General features: G+C 41.2%; 1 protein-coding gene across 1 annotated transcript in view; it reads left to right on the top strand.

Moving 5' to 3' along the window:
- Positions 1-17870, top strand: part of LOC126456187 (brachyurin-like) — a 62008-nt gene that overhangs the window by 21635 nt on the left and 22503 nt on the right. The window contains exon 3 of the mRNA XM_050091941.1: positions 5117-5279. Coding sequence (XP_049947898.1) covers positions 5117-5279 — 163 coding nt within the window. The remainder of the gene's footprint in view (positions 1-5116; positions 5280-17870) is intronic.

The following is a 17870-nucleotide window of genomic DNA, read 5'->3' as shown; positions in this document are numbered from 1 at the left end:
ACCCAAGCACGACTCACGCCGCGCCCTCATAGCTTTACTTCTGCCAGTACCTCGTCTCCTACCTTCCAAATTTAACACAAGCTCTCCTGCGAACCTTGCAGTTCTAGCACTCCTGAAAGAAAGGATATTGCGGAGACATGGCTTGGCCACAGCCTGGGGGGTGTTTCCAGAATGAGATTTTCACTCTGCAGCGGAGTGTGCGCTGATATGAAACTTGCTGGCAGACTAAAACTGTGTGCCGGACCGAGACTCGAACTCGGGACCTTTGCTTTTCGCGGGCAAGTGCTCTACCAACTGAGCTACCCAAGCACGACTCACGCCCCGTCCTCACAGCTTTACTTCTGCCAGTAGAGCACTTGCCCGCGAAAGGCAAAGGTTCCGAGTTCGAGTCTCGGTCCGGCACACAGTTTTAATCTGCCAGGAAGTTTCATGGTAAACACTACTGTGGTAATAGCAGATTATCACCTCGCTGTGGTGAAAGATACACTGGGGAAATCTCAAGTGTAATATTTGGGGCTATATGGTATAAATGTTTTGTCTAGAACAATCTGGGAAATAGCTAGTCCAATCTACATCTACATGGATACTCTGCAAATCACATTTAATCGAACCACCTTCACAATTCTCTATTATTCCAATCTCCTATACCGCGGAAACAATGAACACCTATATCTTTTCGTACGAGCTCTGATTTCCATTATTTTATCATGGTGATCGTTTTTCTCTATGTAGGTCGGCGCCAACAAAATATTTTCGCATTCGGAGTAGAAAGTTGGTGACCCGGATTTCGTGAGAAGATTCCTCCGCAACGAAAAACGCCTTTGTTTTAATTATGTCCATCCCAAATCCTGTATCATTTCAGTGACACTCTTTCTCCTGTTTCGCGATAATACAAATCGTGCTGCCCTTCTTTGAACTTTTTCCATGTACTCCATCAATCCTATCTGGTAAGGATCCCACACCAGTATTCTAAAAACGGACGGACAAGCGTACTATAGGTGGTCTCGTTAGTAGATCTGTTGCATTTTCTAAATGTCCTGCCAATAAAATGCAGTCTTTGGTTAGCCTTCCAAAAAACATTTTTTATGTGTTCCTTTCAATTGAAGTTGTTCATAATTGTAATTCCCAGGTATTTAGTTGAATTTAAGGCCTTTGGATTTGACTGATTCATCGTGTAACCGAATTTAACGGACTCCTTTTAGCACTCATGTGGATGACCTCACAATTTTCGTTATTTAGGGTCAACTGCCAATTTTCGCAACATATAGATATCTTTTCTCAACCGTTTTGCAATTTTTTTTTATCCTCTGATGACTTTACTAGTCGATAAATGACAGCGTCATCTGCAAACAACCTAAGACGGCTGCTCAGATTGTCTCCCAAATCGTTTATATAGATAAGGAACAGCAAAAGACCTGTAACACTACCTTGGGGACCGCTAGAAATCACTTGTTTTTTACTCTTTGACAAAAATCACGAATCCGGTCACATAACTGAGACGATATTCCATAAGCACGCAATTTCACTACAAGCCCCTTGTGTGGTACAGTGTCAACAGCCTTCCTGAAATCCAGAAATATGGAATCAATTTGAAAAACCTCGTCAATAGCACTCAACACTTCATGCGAGTAAAGAGCTAGTTTTGTTTCAAGAACGATGTTTTCTAAATCCGTGTTGACTGCGTGTTAATAGACCGTTTTCCTCGAAGTAATTCATAATGTTAGAACACAATATATGTTCCAAAATCCTGCTGCGTATGATATGGGCCTGTAATTTAGAGGATTACTCCTACTGCCCTTCTTGAATATAGAGGCTTATTGTGGAGAAACATATCGAGAGCCTTTTTGTTTCGATGGCATTACATTGTAGGGTGCAATTTAGTTCTTAGCATTTGCATGTATTATTTTTGTTAGGCCCACAGTTGGTGCTAGTGGATTTATCATACTACTCAGATCGAGAAGTTGCTTCGTATTAATTACATTCATTTTCCCTAATAATTTTAATTCGGATGTGAGATTTACGTATAATCAGCCTGAAATAAAAAGATGTGGTGCCCAGTTGCAGTACTTAATGAAAGCATACCATAATTCGTCTTATCTTACGCAGGACTGTACTCAAAACGACTGCAGCGTTTACGAAACTTATTCCATCACATACTAAGGATAAAAATAAATTAATATGACCATTGGATTGTTAAGTGTTATGTGCTATTACTATTCCGAAACAAGCAGAACGTTGTCGGTTGTATTTTTCACTTGGATGTTGTAGTGAATTTCACTAGCAGGAAATCTGTGACAGTATGAAGCGTCAAGCAACTCACACAGAATGTGTTCACACCTGTTGGACGAATGTAATGAAAAACACTCCTAACCGACATTTCACTTAAGTCACAGCCAATGAAAATCTGTAACTCAACCATCTTTGTGGCGTGCTTATAATTATGTATTATTTATATTTTAGGACAATTTATATGTAAAAAAACGTTGCAATGAAAACATAAAAATCGTCTGTAGACGAATCATAACGATTCGGAACTGGTAACGGTACCCTTTGAATAAAGGAACTGAAAATAAATTTGTGGCTGTTGCTATCTCAATCCCATCTTCAAATAACAGCCATGGTCTCCAACCATGTCATCATATGACAAAATTGCAACTCACACTTGTTGCATCGGCGGCATTTGTGGGTGGTAGCTGCAGTTGCGGCTGAAAATATGGCTAGGCTACTGGTGTGGCAGCCTGGGCTGGGCGAGGTGGTCGCTGGCAGTGACTGCAAATTACTGTAATTGCTTACGCCAGTAGCCTCCCAACAGAAACTGACATACCTCAGTTTTGGCTCAACAGTGCTCCCAAAGTACGAGTAGCATTCCATCTGCTTTCTCCACTGGCGTCATGCAAAATGTTTTACGGATGTGTTCTTACACCTGACTGACCAACTCATATTTTTCTTCTCGTCAGTCAAATTATTCGTTAACAAATTTTGTTGCCATTGTGTAAAGCTTTACTTTCCCACAATAAAGGAAATACACATTCGCGTTTGTCTTTATTTCTAAACGCAATATCTTCTTGAGTGCTGTTTACTTTGATGATGTCTTCAAATTCTGTATGCTCTGTTGGGTCATCGATCGCATCAGGTTCCATTGACTTTGTCCCCCGTTTTATTATTGTTGCACTGGGCTATAATAAGATTTGGGCCGCGTCATTTACACTCGTAACTACGAGGACTATTCGGAGAGCAAGGAACGATCTGTCGCGAAATGGAAACTACAGTGAAAATCCGATGAAGCTTTGCACAGATGTGTTGGGCAGTGTCTCTAGAACGCCCGCAGATAGCGTCACGTCGCTCTTTTCAGTTATGAGCACAGAGCAAAGAGCCTTGAAAATACTGCCTTCCGCCAAGTATGGTTACGTGCCGAAAGATTTCGCGTGATTTCATGCAACCTCACATAACGTAACTGTCATGCATTTCCTTCTTCAAGACAGTTCTCGGCCGCACACTGAATCAAAACGCTCCTATAGCTTTTTCGAAGGCTTGTGTTTGATCATCCACTATACGTGCCTTACTTTGATCTTCATCTCTGCTCAAATGAATTGGCACAGACATTTTAGCACAGACAACGAGTCGCAGTCCAGCGTAGAAAATTGGTGGAAGGCACAGGCGGCTGCTTTCTATGGCGAGGGTATTGGAAAGTTGGTATAACGAGACGACAGATGTCTAAGTCGGAGCGGCGACTATGTACGAAAGTAGCTGGAAGGTGTAGCTAATTGCTGTAAATAAAACAGTTTTGATTTTCACTGTTGTTTCAAGTACGCGACCAATAGTTTCTTACTTTCCGAACAGCCGTCTTACGATCAGTTTCCAGAAGGCGCCTGCAGTGTCGTTTGGCAAACTGCCTCAGCGTATTCCGCATCTCCAGATACCTTGGCGTTTGCTGGTGCAGATTCCTCACAACATTTAACCCTAGGAATAACAAGACTTTTTCCGTAACACTCATACGCCCATTAAAAGGCAGAGGGTCTTACGCCCACCCTAAAACATTTTAAAAATCAAAATTCGCTATATATTGTTGATTCAAATTAACAAAATATTTTTAAAGAGGTACTGATGTGTTAGTATGGTCTAGAACGTAAAAATATATTGTAGCACGCTCCTATCATAATCAACGTACTTTTAGTAACGAGTACTACAAAAGGGGCGGGGGATATTTCATGCTCACCAAAAAAAAAACATTGAAATTGAATTTTCGTTAATTGTTGTTGACTTTTACTCACAGCATACTTTTTAAGGAGATATTGATGCGTAAGTAGACTCTGGAACCTGAAAATACTGAATATGACAGATACTGTGGAAAGTGGTACCTACTACTAAAACTTAAATATTTCGATTAATTTTAACTGAAAAATTTGAAAGATTGTAATCAGTTTCATATCAGCGCACACTCCGCTACAGAGTGAAAATCTCATTCTAGAAACATCCCGCAGGCTGTGGCTACGCCATGTCTACGCAATATCCTTTCTTTAAGGAGTGCTAGTCCTGCAAAGTTCGCAGGAGAGCTTCTGTAAAGTTTGGAAGGTAGGAGACGAGGTACTGGCAGAAGCAAGGCTGTGAGAACGGGGCGTGAGTCGTGCTTGGGTAGCTGACATGGTAGAGCACTTGCCTGCGAAAGGCAAAGGTCCCGAGTTCGAGTCTCGGTACGGCACACAGTTTTAATGTGCCAGGAAGTTTCATTGTAATCAGTTAGAAGAGTTTATTAAAAACAAAAACAATTTTTTTCAGTATTTTAAAATACGAAGTAACTAACTAGATTAAAATATTTTCAAAAGGTGGGCATAAAGTAATCCCCTCACCCTCCCCTGAGATATTTCGAGGGTTAAAGCTAGATGACTGCAGCACTTATAAGCATAACGTCATGCGGGACTCTTAGGTATATTGTACAGTTCTTTACTCTTAAACATTCGTGTCTCGTTGCTAATCGGTGTTATTAAGTTCATTTGAGTCACATTCATGCCACCTGGTACGGACATTCGCACAGATGTTTTTGTATAAGCATTCACCATATTGACACAGTTAACTCTTCTTGCCGGCAGATTCGTAACAGAAAATTTTCGCGTTTCAGTTGACACGAAGCCGTCCGGAGGGGGACGCATCATCGGCGGCGTCGAGGCGAGCCTCGGCCAGTTCCCGTGGCAGGCGGCGGTGCGGCTGGACGGCTCCGCCTTCTGCGGCGGCTCGCTCATCACGGAGAACTGCGTCCTCACCGCGGCCCACTGCGCCTACGGGTAGGTCTCCCGACTGCGCCGCACCACTCTCTCGTAGCTCAGTTAGTAGGATCAAAGTCTGCACTGGCGCAACACAAAAGACTGCTGCTGCATCTGGTCGTACAGAGACCTCACTAAAACCAACCTCCTTCCTTTCCTTCGTCTCTTCTCTGTTTCATACTCTTCTATTTTATTTGCACGTATTGTCCAGGAGAACCAACTGAGGAATCTCCTTGGTCGTGGAACGAGTTGGTACATGAAATTACATCAGAAAATTTAATACAAAAATAACACCAATCTTATAAAGGCTACGACCCCCTGAGTATACAGGTTGCTTCAGCACTGCCTACCTACGGCTTTAATGCAGCACGCAACATCTTCAAACACCACGTGCAAGTTTTCTTGTTCTCTCGCTCGCTACCCGCAAACTACACAGAGCCAAAGAAACTGGTACACGTGCCTAATATCGGGTGGGGCCCACGCGAGCACACAGAAGTGCCGCAACACGACGTGGCATGGACTTCACTAATGTCTACAGTAGCGCTGGAGGAATTGACAACATGAAACCTGCAGGGCTGTCCATGAATCCGTAAGAGTGCGAGGGGGTGGAGATCTCTTCTGAACAGCACGTTGCAAAGAATCCCAAATATGCTCAATATTGTTCATGCCTGGGGAGTTTGGTGACCAGCGGAAGTATTTAAACACGGAAGATTGTTCCTGGAGCCATGCGTACCAGTTCTGGATGTGTAGGGCGTCGCATTGTCCTGGTGGAATTGCCCAAGTCAGTCGGAATGCACAACGGACATTAATGGATGCAGGTGATCAGACAGGACGCTTACGTAAGTGTCACCTGTCAGAGTCGTATCTAGACGTATAAGGGGTCCGATATCACTCCAACTGCACACGCCCCACACCATTACAGAAGCTCCACTATTTTGAACAGTCCCCTGGTGACATGCAAGGTCCATTGATCCATGAGGCTGTGACCATAACCGTACACGTCCATCCGCTCGAAACAATTTGGAAAGGGACTCGTTCGACCAGGCAACAGTCATCAACAGTCCAACGTCGGTGTTGACGGGCCTAGGTGAGGCGTAAAGTTTTATATAGTGCAGTCATCAAGGGTACACGAGTGGTTCTTCGGCTCCAAAATTCCATATCGATGATGTTTCGTTGAATGGTTCGCACGCTGACCCTTGTCGGTGACCCAGCATTGAAATCTGCAGCAAATTTCGGAATGATTGCACTTCTGTCAGTCGTCGTTGGTCCCGTTCTTGCAGGATCTTTTTCCGGCCGCAGCGTTGATGCTATACCGGATTCCTGGTATTCACGGTACACTCGTGAAATGGTCGTACCGGAAAATCCCTACTTCATCGCTACCTCTGAGATGCTGTGTCCCATTGGTCGTGGGCCGACTATAACACAACGTCCAAATTCATTTAAATCTTGGTAACATGCCACTGTAGCAGCAGTAACCGATCTAACAACGCCGCCAGACACTAGTTGTCTTAAATAGGCCTTGCCGACCGCGGCACCGTGTTCTGCGTCTTTACATATCTTGGTATCTAAATACGCACGTCTATACTAGTTTCTTTGGCGCTTCACTGCATTAGTCCCACAGAAAAAATGAAAAGTACTTTTTTACAGGAAATTTAATTTAATAAAATTTTGTATTGGCTACGTTTTCGTTAGAGGCCGTAGTTTTTTAATTATTCAAGACAATCGTATAAAAGTGACCTCCAAACTCATTTTTCTTGGATAACTCGTAAACCGTGGCCTCCAGCGAGAACGTACCCCAGCACAAAATTTAGAAACATTAAATTTCCTACAAGAACGTCTTCTTTCTGTATGACAAATAGTTGGCACGTAGCGAGCTAAAGAAGACGAAAATTTCGCACTTGGTTTTTGAAGGCGTTGCATATTGCATAAAACCAATAGGTAGGGGCAGTTGAACACCCTATACATTCGCATTATCAACAATATAACAGCCAGCCGGTGTGGCCGTGCGGTTCTAAGCGCGTCAGTTTGGAACCGCGTGACCGCCACGGTCGCAGGTTCGAATCCTGCCTCGGGCATGGATGTGTGTGATGTCCTTAGGTTAGTTAGGTTTAAGTAGTTCTAAGTTGTAGGGGACTGATGACCTCAGTAGTTAAGTCCCATAATGCTCAGAGCCATTTGAACCATTTTGAACAATATAACACTGGAATTTGATTAAACTTTTTCCAGGAACTCCCTGGCAGAATAAAGGAATATGCTGTGAGGAAATTCATCCATACAGAATCGAAAGTGCGATGATTACCACTAAGATGTTTTAATCCTTGTCATAGCGTATTGAAAATGAATGTGAAAGTTTACTGTGCCTGCTACTCAGGTGAAACCTTTAACTCAAAACTGTGAGACATTTAAACTCAAATTACAATGTCGCTCATGTACTCTGATCTAGAGCAGCCTTCGCCATGCTGCATTTCAACATCAACATTAACTATGTAGATTACTTTCCACGTGTGTGGTGCCAATTACACTAACCTAAATTTGACTATCTGTAAATGAAACCGAATACAAAGAATGGCTTCTTTATCAAACAGTCGCAAGACACTGGCAAATTGTGACGTATTGAAACTATACCCTCTTAGAACATGCACCAACTAAATTATACGAAGAATTTATAAATGAATATAGTTTCATAATTCCATCTAAAAAGTTCGTTTAGACTGCCATTGATTGTTACCTGCAACGGATAACTCAGCTCTGCTCTTTCTACTTATCTACGTAAATCTTGAACTGCATTTACCTGAAAGAAATCGCTGTGTGGCTACTTGCCTTATCATTTACTTTAAGCAGCTTTACCTTCTCAGAATTTGTTATTTTTCGAAAAATGCGTCTAATTCAAATGGTTCAAATGGCTCTAAGCAATGTGGTACTTAACATCTGACGTCATCAGGCCCCTAGACTTAGAACTACTTAAACCTAACTAACCCATGGACATCACACACATCCATGCCCGAGGCAGGATTCGAACCTGCGACCGTATCAGCAGCGCGGTTCCGAACTAAATCGAGGATAAACTTAGGTAAATGTATGCAAATGAATCAAAAGCTTGCTTGAAATTGAAATAACATTACGATTCTTTTCTTTATTATTATTATTCATTTTATGGCCTTCATTAGACCACTCTAGTCAAAAATACAAAGTTCTAAACAAGTTGTTAGACAGGGATACAATTTGGTTCAACAATAACTTAATATGATATTTAGGTAATATAATTATTAGATTCTATTCTTATATGAAAGGTGTTTTGCTCTTCTGTCTACCCAATATTTCTTCATTCCTTCAGATATTTTCTTTGTTTCTTCATCTGAGACCACTCTTCCTGTACTCCTTTTATTGATTTTCATTTGTAGTCTGGTTTGCGGGTCTTGCAATATTCTGGTTTTCTCTGTCTTGTCTTTTTAGGTCATCTACTGTAATTTGAAGTTCTTTTATATCTTCCTTAAATTCTGTGATCCATTTAATGTCGCTCTTGCTATTCCACAATTTTTTATTATTTTTTTACAAATTCTGTTTTCTGGAGTTCTCATCAGATGTCCAAAGAATGAGATGCGTTTCTTCCTGATTGTGCTCATGACTGGTTCTATTTTCTTATATACTGTTTCATTTGATGCTATTCTTCAATGTCCATTTGTTTTATACTGTTTATTTATACATGTCCCAATTATTCTTCATTCTATTTTTAGTATTCTGTCAATTTCTGCTGTATTAGCTGTTTTGAAGATAGTTTCAGCTGCATTCTTTAATAACATTAACACAGATCACATTAACTTGAAAACTATTCGCTCCCTTTGCCATTATTATGAACAATGAAAACTGACTCAGACAAACGTATTAAAGTTACAAAATTTACTCCTTGTTTTTCCTATATATATTTCTAACTGAAAGTGAAGGGTAAAGAATAATTAGAATACAAACAAATGCGCGATAATTTGTCCTGGATTTCAAAACGTAGATATTGTTAAACTAAATTGGATCTTTAAACTACAATAATAGTGCTTGCCTGCTTTGGTCGCAGGTTCGAATCCTGCCTCAGGCATGGATGTGTGTGATGTCCTTAGGTTAGTTAGGTTTACGTAGTTCTAAGTTCTGGGGGACTGTTGACCTCAGATGTTGAGTCCCATAGTGCTCAGAGCCATTTTTTGAACAGTGCTTGCAACAAATAGGAGCTGTTTTTACGTTACTTTTTTCCAAACATTCCGTCACTCTATGAAATCAACTCAAAAGCATCCCCTATCCTCAGTCACACCAGGGAGCATCTCAAATAAAATTCATTCCCTATTCAGCACGTTTGCCATCAAAGCTTCTCAGTCATTGACCATTCGTCACTCTCTCTCTCTCTCTCTCTCTCTCTCTCTCTCTCTCTCCCTCCTAATACAACCGCTGGTACTCAAAGAATAGCATATCATTCACGTGTTTAGGCATCCAAGGACGCTCATAATGGCAAACATACCAAACAAAACTGCCTTTTTCCGTGATATATAAACCATTCAAATCACTTGGGTATGAAATAAATACGAAGTGCAGGGAAGCTAAGGCGAAATGGCTGCATGAAAAGTGTGAAGAAATCGAAAAAGAAATGATTCATTATACAAAAATGTCAGAGCAACTTCAGGTGAAATTAAAAGCAGGGGAGGTAACATTAAGAATGCAATGTGAATTTCACTGTTAAAGAGGAGAGAGCGAATAGGTGGAAAGAGTACATTGAGGGACTCAGTGAGGGGGAGGACTTGTCTGAGGAGGTAATAGAAGAAGAAACAGGAGGAAGAGACAGGGGATACAGTATTAGAATCATAATTTAGAAGGCTGTGGAAGACTTTAAATAAGCCGGAAGGGATACATAACATTCCATCGGAATTTATAAAATTATTCGAGTAAGTGGCAACAAAACGATTATTCACGCTGGGTGTGTAGAATTTATGAGACTGGCTATATACCATCACACTTTCGGAAAAATATCATCCTCTCAGTTCCCAAGATAGCAAGAGCCGACAAGTGCGAGGATTGTCGCACAATCACCTTAACAACTCTTGCATCCAAGCTGCTGACAAAAATATACAGAAGAATGGAAAAGAAAATTGAGGATCTGTCAGACGACGATCAATCTAGCCTTAGGAAAGGTAAAGGCGCCGGAGAGGCAGTTCCAACGTTGCGGTTGACAATCGACGGGAAACTGAAGAAAAATCAAGACACGTTCACAGGATATGTCCACCTGGAAAAGCGTTTGATTTCGTAAAATGGTGAAAAATGATCGACATACTGAGAAAAATTGTGGTAAACAATAGGATAAGGTAGGTAATATAAAATATGTATGAGAACCAAGAGGGAACAATAACAGTGGAAGGCCAAGAACGAAGTACTCGGATTTAAAAGGATGTAAGACAGCGGTGTAGTCTTTCGCCCATGCTGTTCAGTCTACACGATGAAAAGGATGTACTCGTTCGCCCATGCTATTCAGCCTACACGTCGAAGAAGCAATGACAGAAGTAAAAGAAAGGTTCAATAGAGAGGTTAAAGTTCAAGGTGAAGCGATATCAATGTTAAGACTCCCTGATGATATTGCTATCCTCAGTGAAAGTGAAGTAGAATTACAGGATCTGTTGAATGGAATGAATAGTCTAATGAGTACAGAATGTAGATTGAGAGTAAATGGAACTAAAGCGAAAAGTAACGAGAAGTAGCAGAAATGAGAACAGCGATAAACTTATCATCGTAATTGGCGATTACGAAGTTAATGAATTCTCCTATCTAGGCAGCATAAAACTCCCTGACGGACGGTGCAAGTGGACTTAAAAAGCAGACTACCACTGGAAAAAAATGGAAATTCTGGCCAAGAGAAATCTACTAGTATCAAACATATGTCTTAAGTTGAATAAGAAATTTCTGAGAGTGTACGTTTGGAGCGCAGCTTTGTATGGTGTTACACATGGACTGTGGGGAAACAGGAACAGCAGAGAATCGAAGAATTTGAAGTGTAGTGCTACAGAAGAATGTTGAAAATTAGGTGGACTTATAAGGTAAGGAATGAGGAGGTTCTCCGTAGAATCGACGAGAAAAGAAACACTGATAAAAAAATTGTCACTGCTAACGTGATTTGTCGCAGCTCTATGCAAATTACTATGCATAGTGCTGCGACTAATCATGTTAGCAGTGACAATTTTTTTGTCGCCAGTCCGGCACCTTTTTAAAAACTTTTAGCGTCCGCTCGCTGTAAAATATTTTCTTTTTAGGTGCTGGCAAATTTTAAAGAATGGAGCTCGTCGATACCTTACGCTCGACTTAATATTGACGATATTCTCTGAATAGTAAATTTTGACTAGGAGTAATGGGTATGTCTATGATCTTTTAACGTTGAGAGGATATTTTAGACGTTCCTTTATTAATTTTAATATCCATAAACTGTGGTGAGACTGTACTTTACTTTTTACCGTGTAGGTTGCACCTGATGTCGCGGCTTTAAGTCGCAAAGCCTATTATGTTTCAATAAACAACAATTTTACCAGCTGTAAGCGTAGTTCTTCCTAACAACATGCTGAGCATGCGATAAGTTACCTTTATTTCAGGGCAAATTTCACTTTGCATTTTTATAAGGAAACAGTTCGTAGTCAGAATTATCAGGTGTTGTGCTAAGCAAGCAGACTAATTGACAGTGGAGCGTTCCGAGTAGAACATTATTTTATTGTTGTGGACATTTCCAACCAGAAATTGCACTTCATGTCACGCAACTTTCATAATGTACTTCAGCACTGAGTTTCAGTTAATTTTTTTCACTTAGTTCACAAATAGCTACTTTTGGTATTTAATTAGATTAGTTATGATTACTTAAAATTTATTATTTCACTAAGTTTAAAGATTTCTTACACGACACAGTTCACATACGCAACACAGGGTCCACTAACAGTATTGTTCAGCAGTTGAATATGTTATCTAAAGTAAGCGTTACACGAGGAGAAAGTTATTGATAAAGGATATTCCGTATTTTCATTTATAGATATTTTTATAGAAAGCTCAAAATTTTATTTCTTCTCCCATAAATTTTCTTGAGTCCATTCCTGCTTTCTCTATGTACAGAGTAATTAATATAATAGGTGGGGTGAGCTCTTATCTCAGTCTTTTCTCAATTATTGCCTGCCTATCATGCATGACCTTCTACTTACGACTGCAGTCTGATTTATGTACGATTACATGCTGCAGATAAAATGTGGCTTCCATATACTACTGGTGATGATTTCAGGGGTTCAAAGGTGTATTCCACTTGACATATTCAAAAGATTTTTTTAAAATCTACAAATATTACAAACGTGCATCTGCCTTTCTTCAATCTGGCTCCAAAACTAAATAGTGCTCAGTAACGCCTCATGTGTTCTTTGGTTTCTCAGGAACCAAAACTCATTATCTCTCAGGCGTGGTTCTAGCTGTCATTCCATTTCTCTGTTAATTTTATACATAATAGGTGCTGTTGAACTCTGTGACTGTTCCTTTACTTTACATGGTGTAGAATAAGATCCGCTACCACTCACAACTGAAGGTGACTTAAGACGCGACCGGTTTCGGGCCTGTGCCCATCTTCAAGTAACTGCCATTCATTTTCATGTTTCCAATCCCATGTTGGAGCTCACTGTTTAAATAATTGACAAACTATTCTATGTTCTGAAAATCCAACAGGCATTCCGCATGGATGCAATAACAGTTAACTGCATAATTCACGTTCGCCCGCATCTCGTGGTCGTGCGGTAGCGTTCTCGCTTCCCACGCCCGGGTTCCCGGGTTCGATTCCCGGCGGGGTCAGAGATTTTCTCTGCCTCGTGATGGCTGGGTGTTGTGTGCTGTCCATAGGTTAGTTAGGTTTAAGTAGTTCTAAGTTCTAGGGGACTTATGACCACAGCAGTTGAGTCCCATAGTGCTGAGAGCCATTTGAGACATAATTCACTTTCAACTTTCAGCGCCGACTTTTCAGGCATTGTTATCGCATGTGTGGCAAGTATCAAATTTAATTCCCAAAAAAGAAATATTTTTAAATGTAAATGAAATATGTTTTCCCCATATTCCTCGGAAGGGGCGTTAGTTGCGCGAAGATTGAATGCATTAAATGTTCTTCCTGCTCCGAGTATATTTGCTCCTAATATTACGTGACAAGTACCACCCATGTAGTTGTTCGAAAGATATGAAAGGCATGCAACGAAGTGAACGAAAGAACCATTGTAAACCGACCAGAATTTACTAACCCAAGTCATTTGAAAAAATTACTTAGCTTATTTACCCTACTGTTCCTACCAATTTCGAAAAGGACTTAATAAAAATGAAAAAAAGAATGTGCTTGGGAATCCAACACAGATTCTATACTCACCAGCCATTGGTCGGTATGCAAGTGGCGTTTTCCTACCATGGCTTTTATACCGTCGGTACATAAGCGGAAGTCGAAAAGACTTCCCTTTCATTTTAGATTGTACACAAGCGACCTGCCAAATATGAGCCAAGTCGGTTGTCCTTATCTGAAGCCTCCCCCTTGTGAGTACAAGTTTGACAAGCGGAGGATTTTTACCCATGCCTTATAAAAGGAGAAAGTAAAGTGCATTAACTTGCTCAAACATACATCAGTCACTCACTCACTCTCATCCACCCTCACACATGCGAGGTGATTATAATTAAAGTTAAACTTGCAAAACGCCGTAGAAATAACACCACTGCTTTGGATGACGTCAAACTGCAACGGAATATAGCTAAAAGCTGTAGTAGAAAATACTAGACCACTACTGTCTATTGCAGGTCGCAACATACATAGAATTGTCCGGTAAACGGGATGTGGCTAGCTACTGAAATAAAAGTTTTAACTTGGCGATGTAAATTTTCAGGTGTATTTTTACGATAAAGATCACAGTTAATACTACCAAGTCCGTACTAAGTGGCAACACAATGTAAAGTTCACACGCACACCACAATCACACACATAGCCACTTTATTGTATTTACACCCGTTACCGAAGTTAATAGAGTTCACCGGATCGTTTAGTTATGAAAATGCTCGCTCAAATGTTGTGCACTCTGATCTACACGTAATACCTGTTCCAGTCTTAGATCGCACAACACGCCACGCAGTTTTAACTAACAGTCAAAAGCAATAATTTTGATATTCCGTCCGAAATTCCACACGACTTCCACTATACCGTTCACTTAAATACACTTTGTACTACTTCGCGAACTCGTAATTAGCATTTTTCCGCGATTTTACAGTACTTTCGTCGGAGCTGCTTTCAATGAGATGTTACTACTTCGAACCTTCAGCCCCGACCCTTCTAAGGCTTTGTTCCCAGCATAGATTGGCGCGAGCCTGCATTTTTCGGATTGGCTGATATCACAAACAGCAAATCAGGTTGCAGTATTATCCCGCGCTAACCCGCGCTTTACTTCAATGACCAATCATAGTAAAACATTTCTTTCTATGGCAATTGCTAAATAACCGAATTTAGAGAAGTATCAAATATAAAATTATTCCTTCTGAAATTACCGATTAATTTGTGTTCTACTCACGATTTATTAGTACCATAAACTGACTGCACATTTAATTATAGTAAATCCCCTGTATACTTTAACTGGTACTTCGTGAATAAACAAAACAATTTTCATTTACTTCTGTTCTTCTTCACTCATACAAAACTCACACTGCTAATTACTACACATATAAAACAATTATAATTATGCAAATACATTAAATATTAATCAAACGTAACTTTACAACCTTGTTTTGACTACGACTGCTAGCACTGTCCGTCAACTGCTGACCTCTGCCGCCTACTAGTACAACTACGTGCAGCTCTGTAACTCAGGTCCATGTCAGCTGGTGACATCTGTTGATGGCTCATGCCTATAACGATATCGTCCTAACAAGTGACAGGAGCGATGCGAAGGCACTACGCCTCACACTGAAGGGTTTGAAGAAAGGCGTTGGTCCGATGACTGCCGTGGGTCTGGAGAAAATGATTCGGAAATTCGAAATGACGAAATCTTTTGGTGTGCAACCTGATGGAGGGAGGAAACGAACTGATTCGTCAGTGGGAGCAGGAGCCACAGCAAAGCAGGAGGATACCAGTGTTGGGGTGCAAACGTGTAGTGCACAGAGAAATGCCCCGACATTGGACATACCCGTGAGCACGGTGCATAAAATCCTACAAAACATCCTTCTTTGCTATCCATTCAAAATTACCCATGTGCACGAGTTGCTTCCTGTTGAACTGCCAGCAAGAGAGACCTTTGCTCTAGATTTCTTCGTCGAATGGAAGTGAAAAATGATTGGCTGTGGGAGATTTTGTGGACAGATGAAGTCTACTCCGATCTGACAGGATATGTCAATACACAGAATTGTCGAGTACGTGCAACGAAAAATCCACACGCAAATCAACCAGTACCACTTCACCCTGAAAAAGTCACTGTGTGGTGCGGGTTTATGGCATCATTTATCATAGGGCCACATTTTTTCAATGAGACGGTTGCTTCCGGTCCCGTTACCTGTACGGTCACTGGTAGACGCTATGAGTGTCTTTTGCATAACCACGTCATTCCAACTCTCCAACAGCGTGGATGTGTCGATGGGATCATTTTTATGCAAGATGGCGCACCTCCGCACATTGAAAATCCAGTTAAGCAGCTGCTGGAGCGCCTTTCGGAAATGCTAGAATTATCAGCCGCCATTTCCCTACAGCCTAGCCGTCCCGATCCCTGATCTTAATCCATGTGACTTCTGGCTGTGGGGCTATCTGAAAGATGTGTTCAGTGTTCCAATTGCGAACTTAACTGCACTGAAGGCACGCATTGAGCAAGACATTCTGAACGTGACCGCGAAAACACATCGATTTGTTGTGGAAAATACTGTTTCTCGATTTCAACTTGTTGCAGAAAACGGTGGTCACCATATTGAACATGTTTTGCGACAGTCACACGGAAGTTAATAATCCGATTTGACTTTGACTGGTGTTTTTTTGTGGTTTTTTGGCCTCAGGACAATTAAAAACAGATTGATTGATGTTTTTAATGCGTTTTTTGGCCTCAGGCCAATTAAAAACCGATTTTTCCCATCCGATGTGGTACGCCTTTGCCGTGGTGGATGGGCTTACGTAACTAACAGTCTCACACCAATACACCCATCCACATTGAGTAGTACAGTTCGTTTAAAGTCAAACGTACACCTTAGGCATTGTTGTATAAATGATTTGTAGTCGACCACTATTAAATTATGATGCTTACAGCGCCATCTATTGCTACATTTTGTAACTATTTATTTTTCTTCTGCCATACGTTTTTCCCCTTCTCCGATAATATTCCGTTGCAATTTGACGTCATTCTGACCAGTGGTGTTATTTCTACAGCGGTTTGAAAGTTTAACTTTTATTATAATCACACTGTACATATGCTGCCACTGGTAAGTTCCTGCTGTGTATCGTCATTTGAGAACCTCACTGCTCCATTAGCAGCTCACCTACTATTTGTCTGAAAACCAGACTGACGCTCTATAACGTGCAGCATAAGTTTGGATAGGACCTTGGATGTTTACGAGATGCTGCAGATGTGGTTCACACTGCGCGACCTGAAACGTATTGGTCCGAATTGGCACTTTTCGCCGGCCGCTGTGACCGGATGGTTTCAGGTCCTTCAGTCCGGAAACGCGCTGCTGCTACGGTCACAGGTTCGAATCCTGCCTCGGGCATGGATGTGTGTTATGTCCTTATGTTAGTTAGGTTTACGTAGTTCTAAGTCTAGGGGACTGATGACGTCCGATGTTAAGTACCATAGTGCTTACAGCCATTTGAATTTGGCACTTTTCATTTACCCACACTGACTGGCAGCCCACTTTCTCGGAAATAACGCTGTCGGACAGTTTGTAAATGAAAATATAAAACGTGATAATAAGGAATTCCTTTCTTGTCGGACTAGAGCATTGAAATTTACCTGATGTTGCAACCATGCAACATTTTTTTCGGTGCATATTTTGATATGCTTTCTGTTCCAATTCAGTATCCCAACCATCTTTATTTTCTTGTGTTGATTAGCAAACCGTGGAGAATGAGCATTCAGGAGCAATGGATCCACAATATTCGCACATTGTAGGGATCGTGTGTTACACTAATCGCAAGGTACAATACCTCTGTAACTGTGCGTAGACGGGACCATGTAAGTATCCGATATCATCTCAGAAGATAGTCATCCAAGCTGCTTCCATATGGTGTTGCGTTTGGTCAAGGAATGTCCCCTGTAATGTAGAGTCAACCTGACATCGCTTCGCACGAGCAAGGCGCGCGAAATTTTAGGTGATTGCGATGGGACTAAACTACCACGAAGAGTGCATCACATAAAGAGAGCAGTACGTTCTCAGGCACTGTTCTACTGGAGAACACATCTCCATAACGCAGGTGCGGTAACAGAATTGCCTAGATGGTATTCTACAGGTATCCTCTCCCTTAGCCAGCACCAGAGGTGGTACTGTCATTCAGGCTACGGCTCCCACACAATGATGCCTCGATTTGGCCCAGTATGCTGTTGCCTGATACACTACAATAGTTTCCGCTCTCCTGTG

Source organism: Schistocerca serialis, chromosome 2 (assembly GCF_023864345.2).
Source record: "Schistocerca serialis cubense isolate TAMUIC-IGC-003099 chromosome 2, iqSchSeri2.2, whole genome shotgun sequence".
In the NCBI taxonomy this organism is placed as follows: Eukaryota; Metazoa; Arthropoda; class Insecta; order Orthoptera; family Acrididae; genus Schistocerca; species Schistocerca serialis.
Note: the sequence above shows the minus strand (reverse complement) of the source record. Positions and strands in the feature narration are given on the sequence as shown.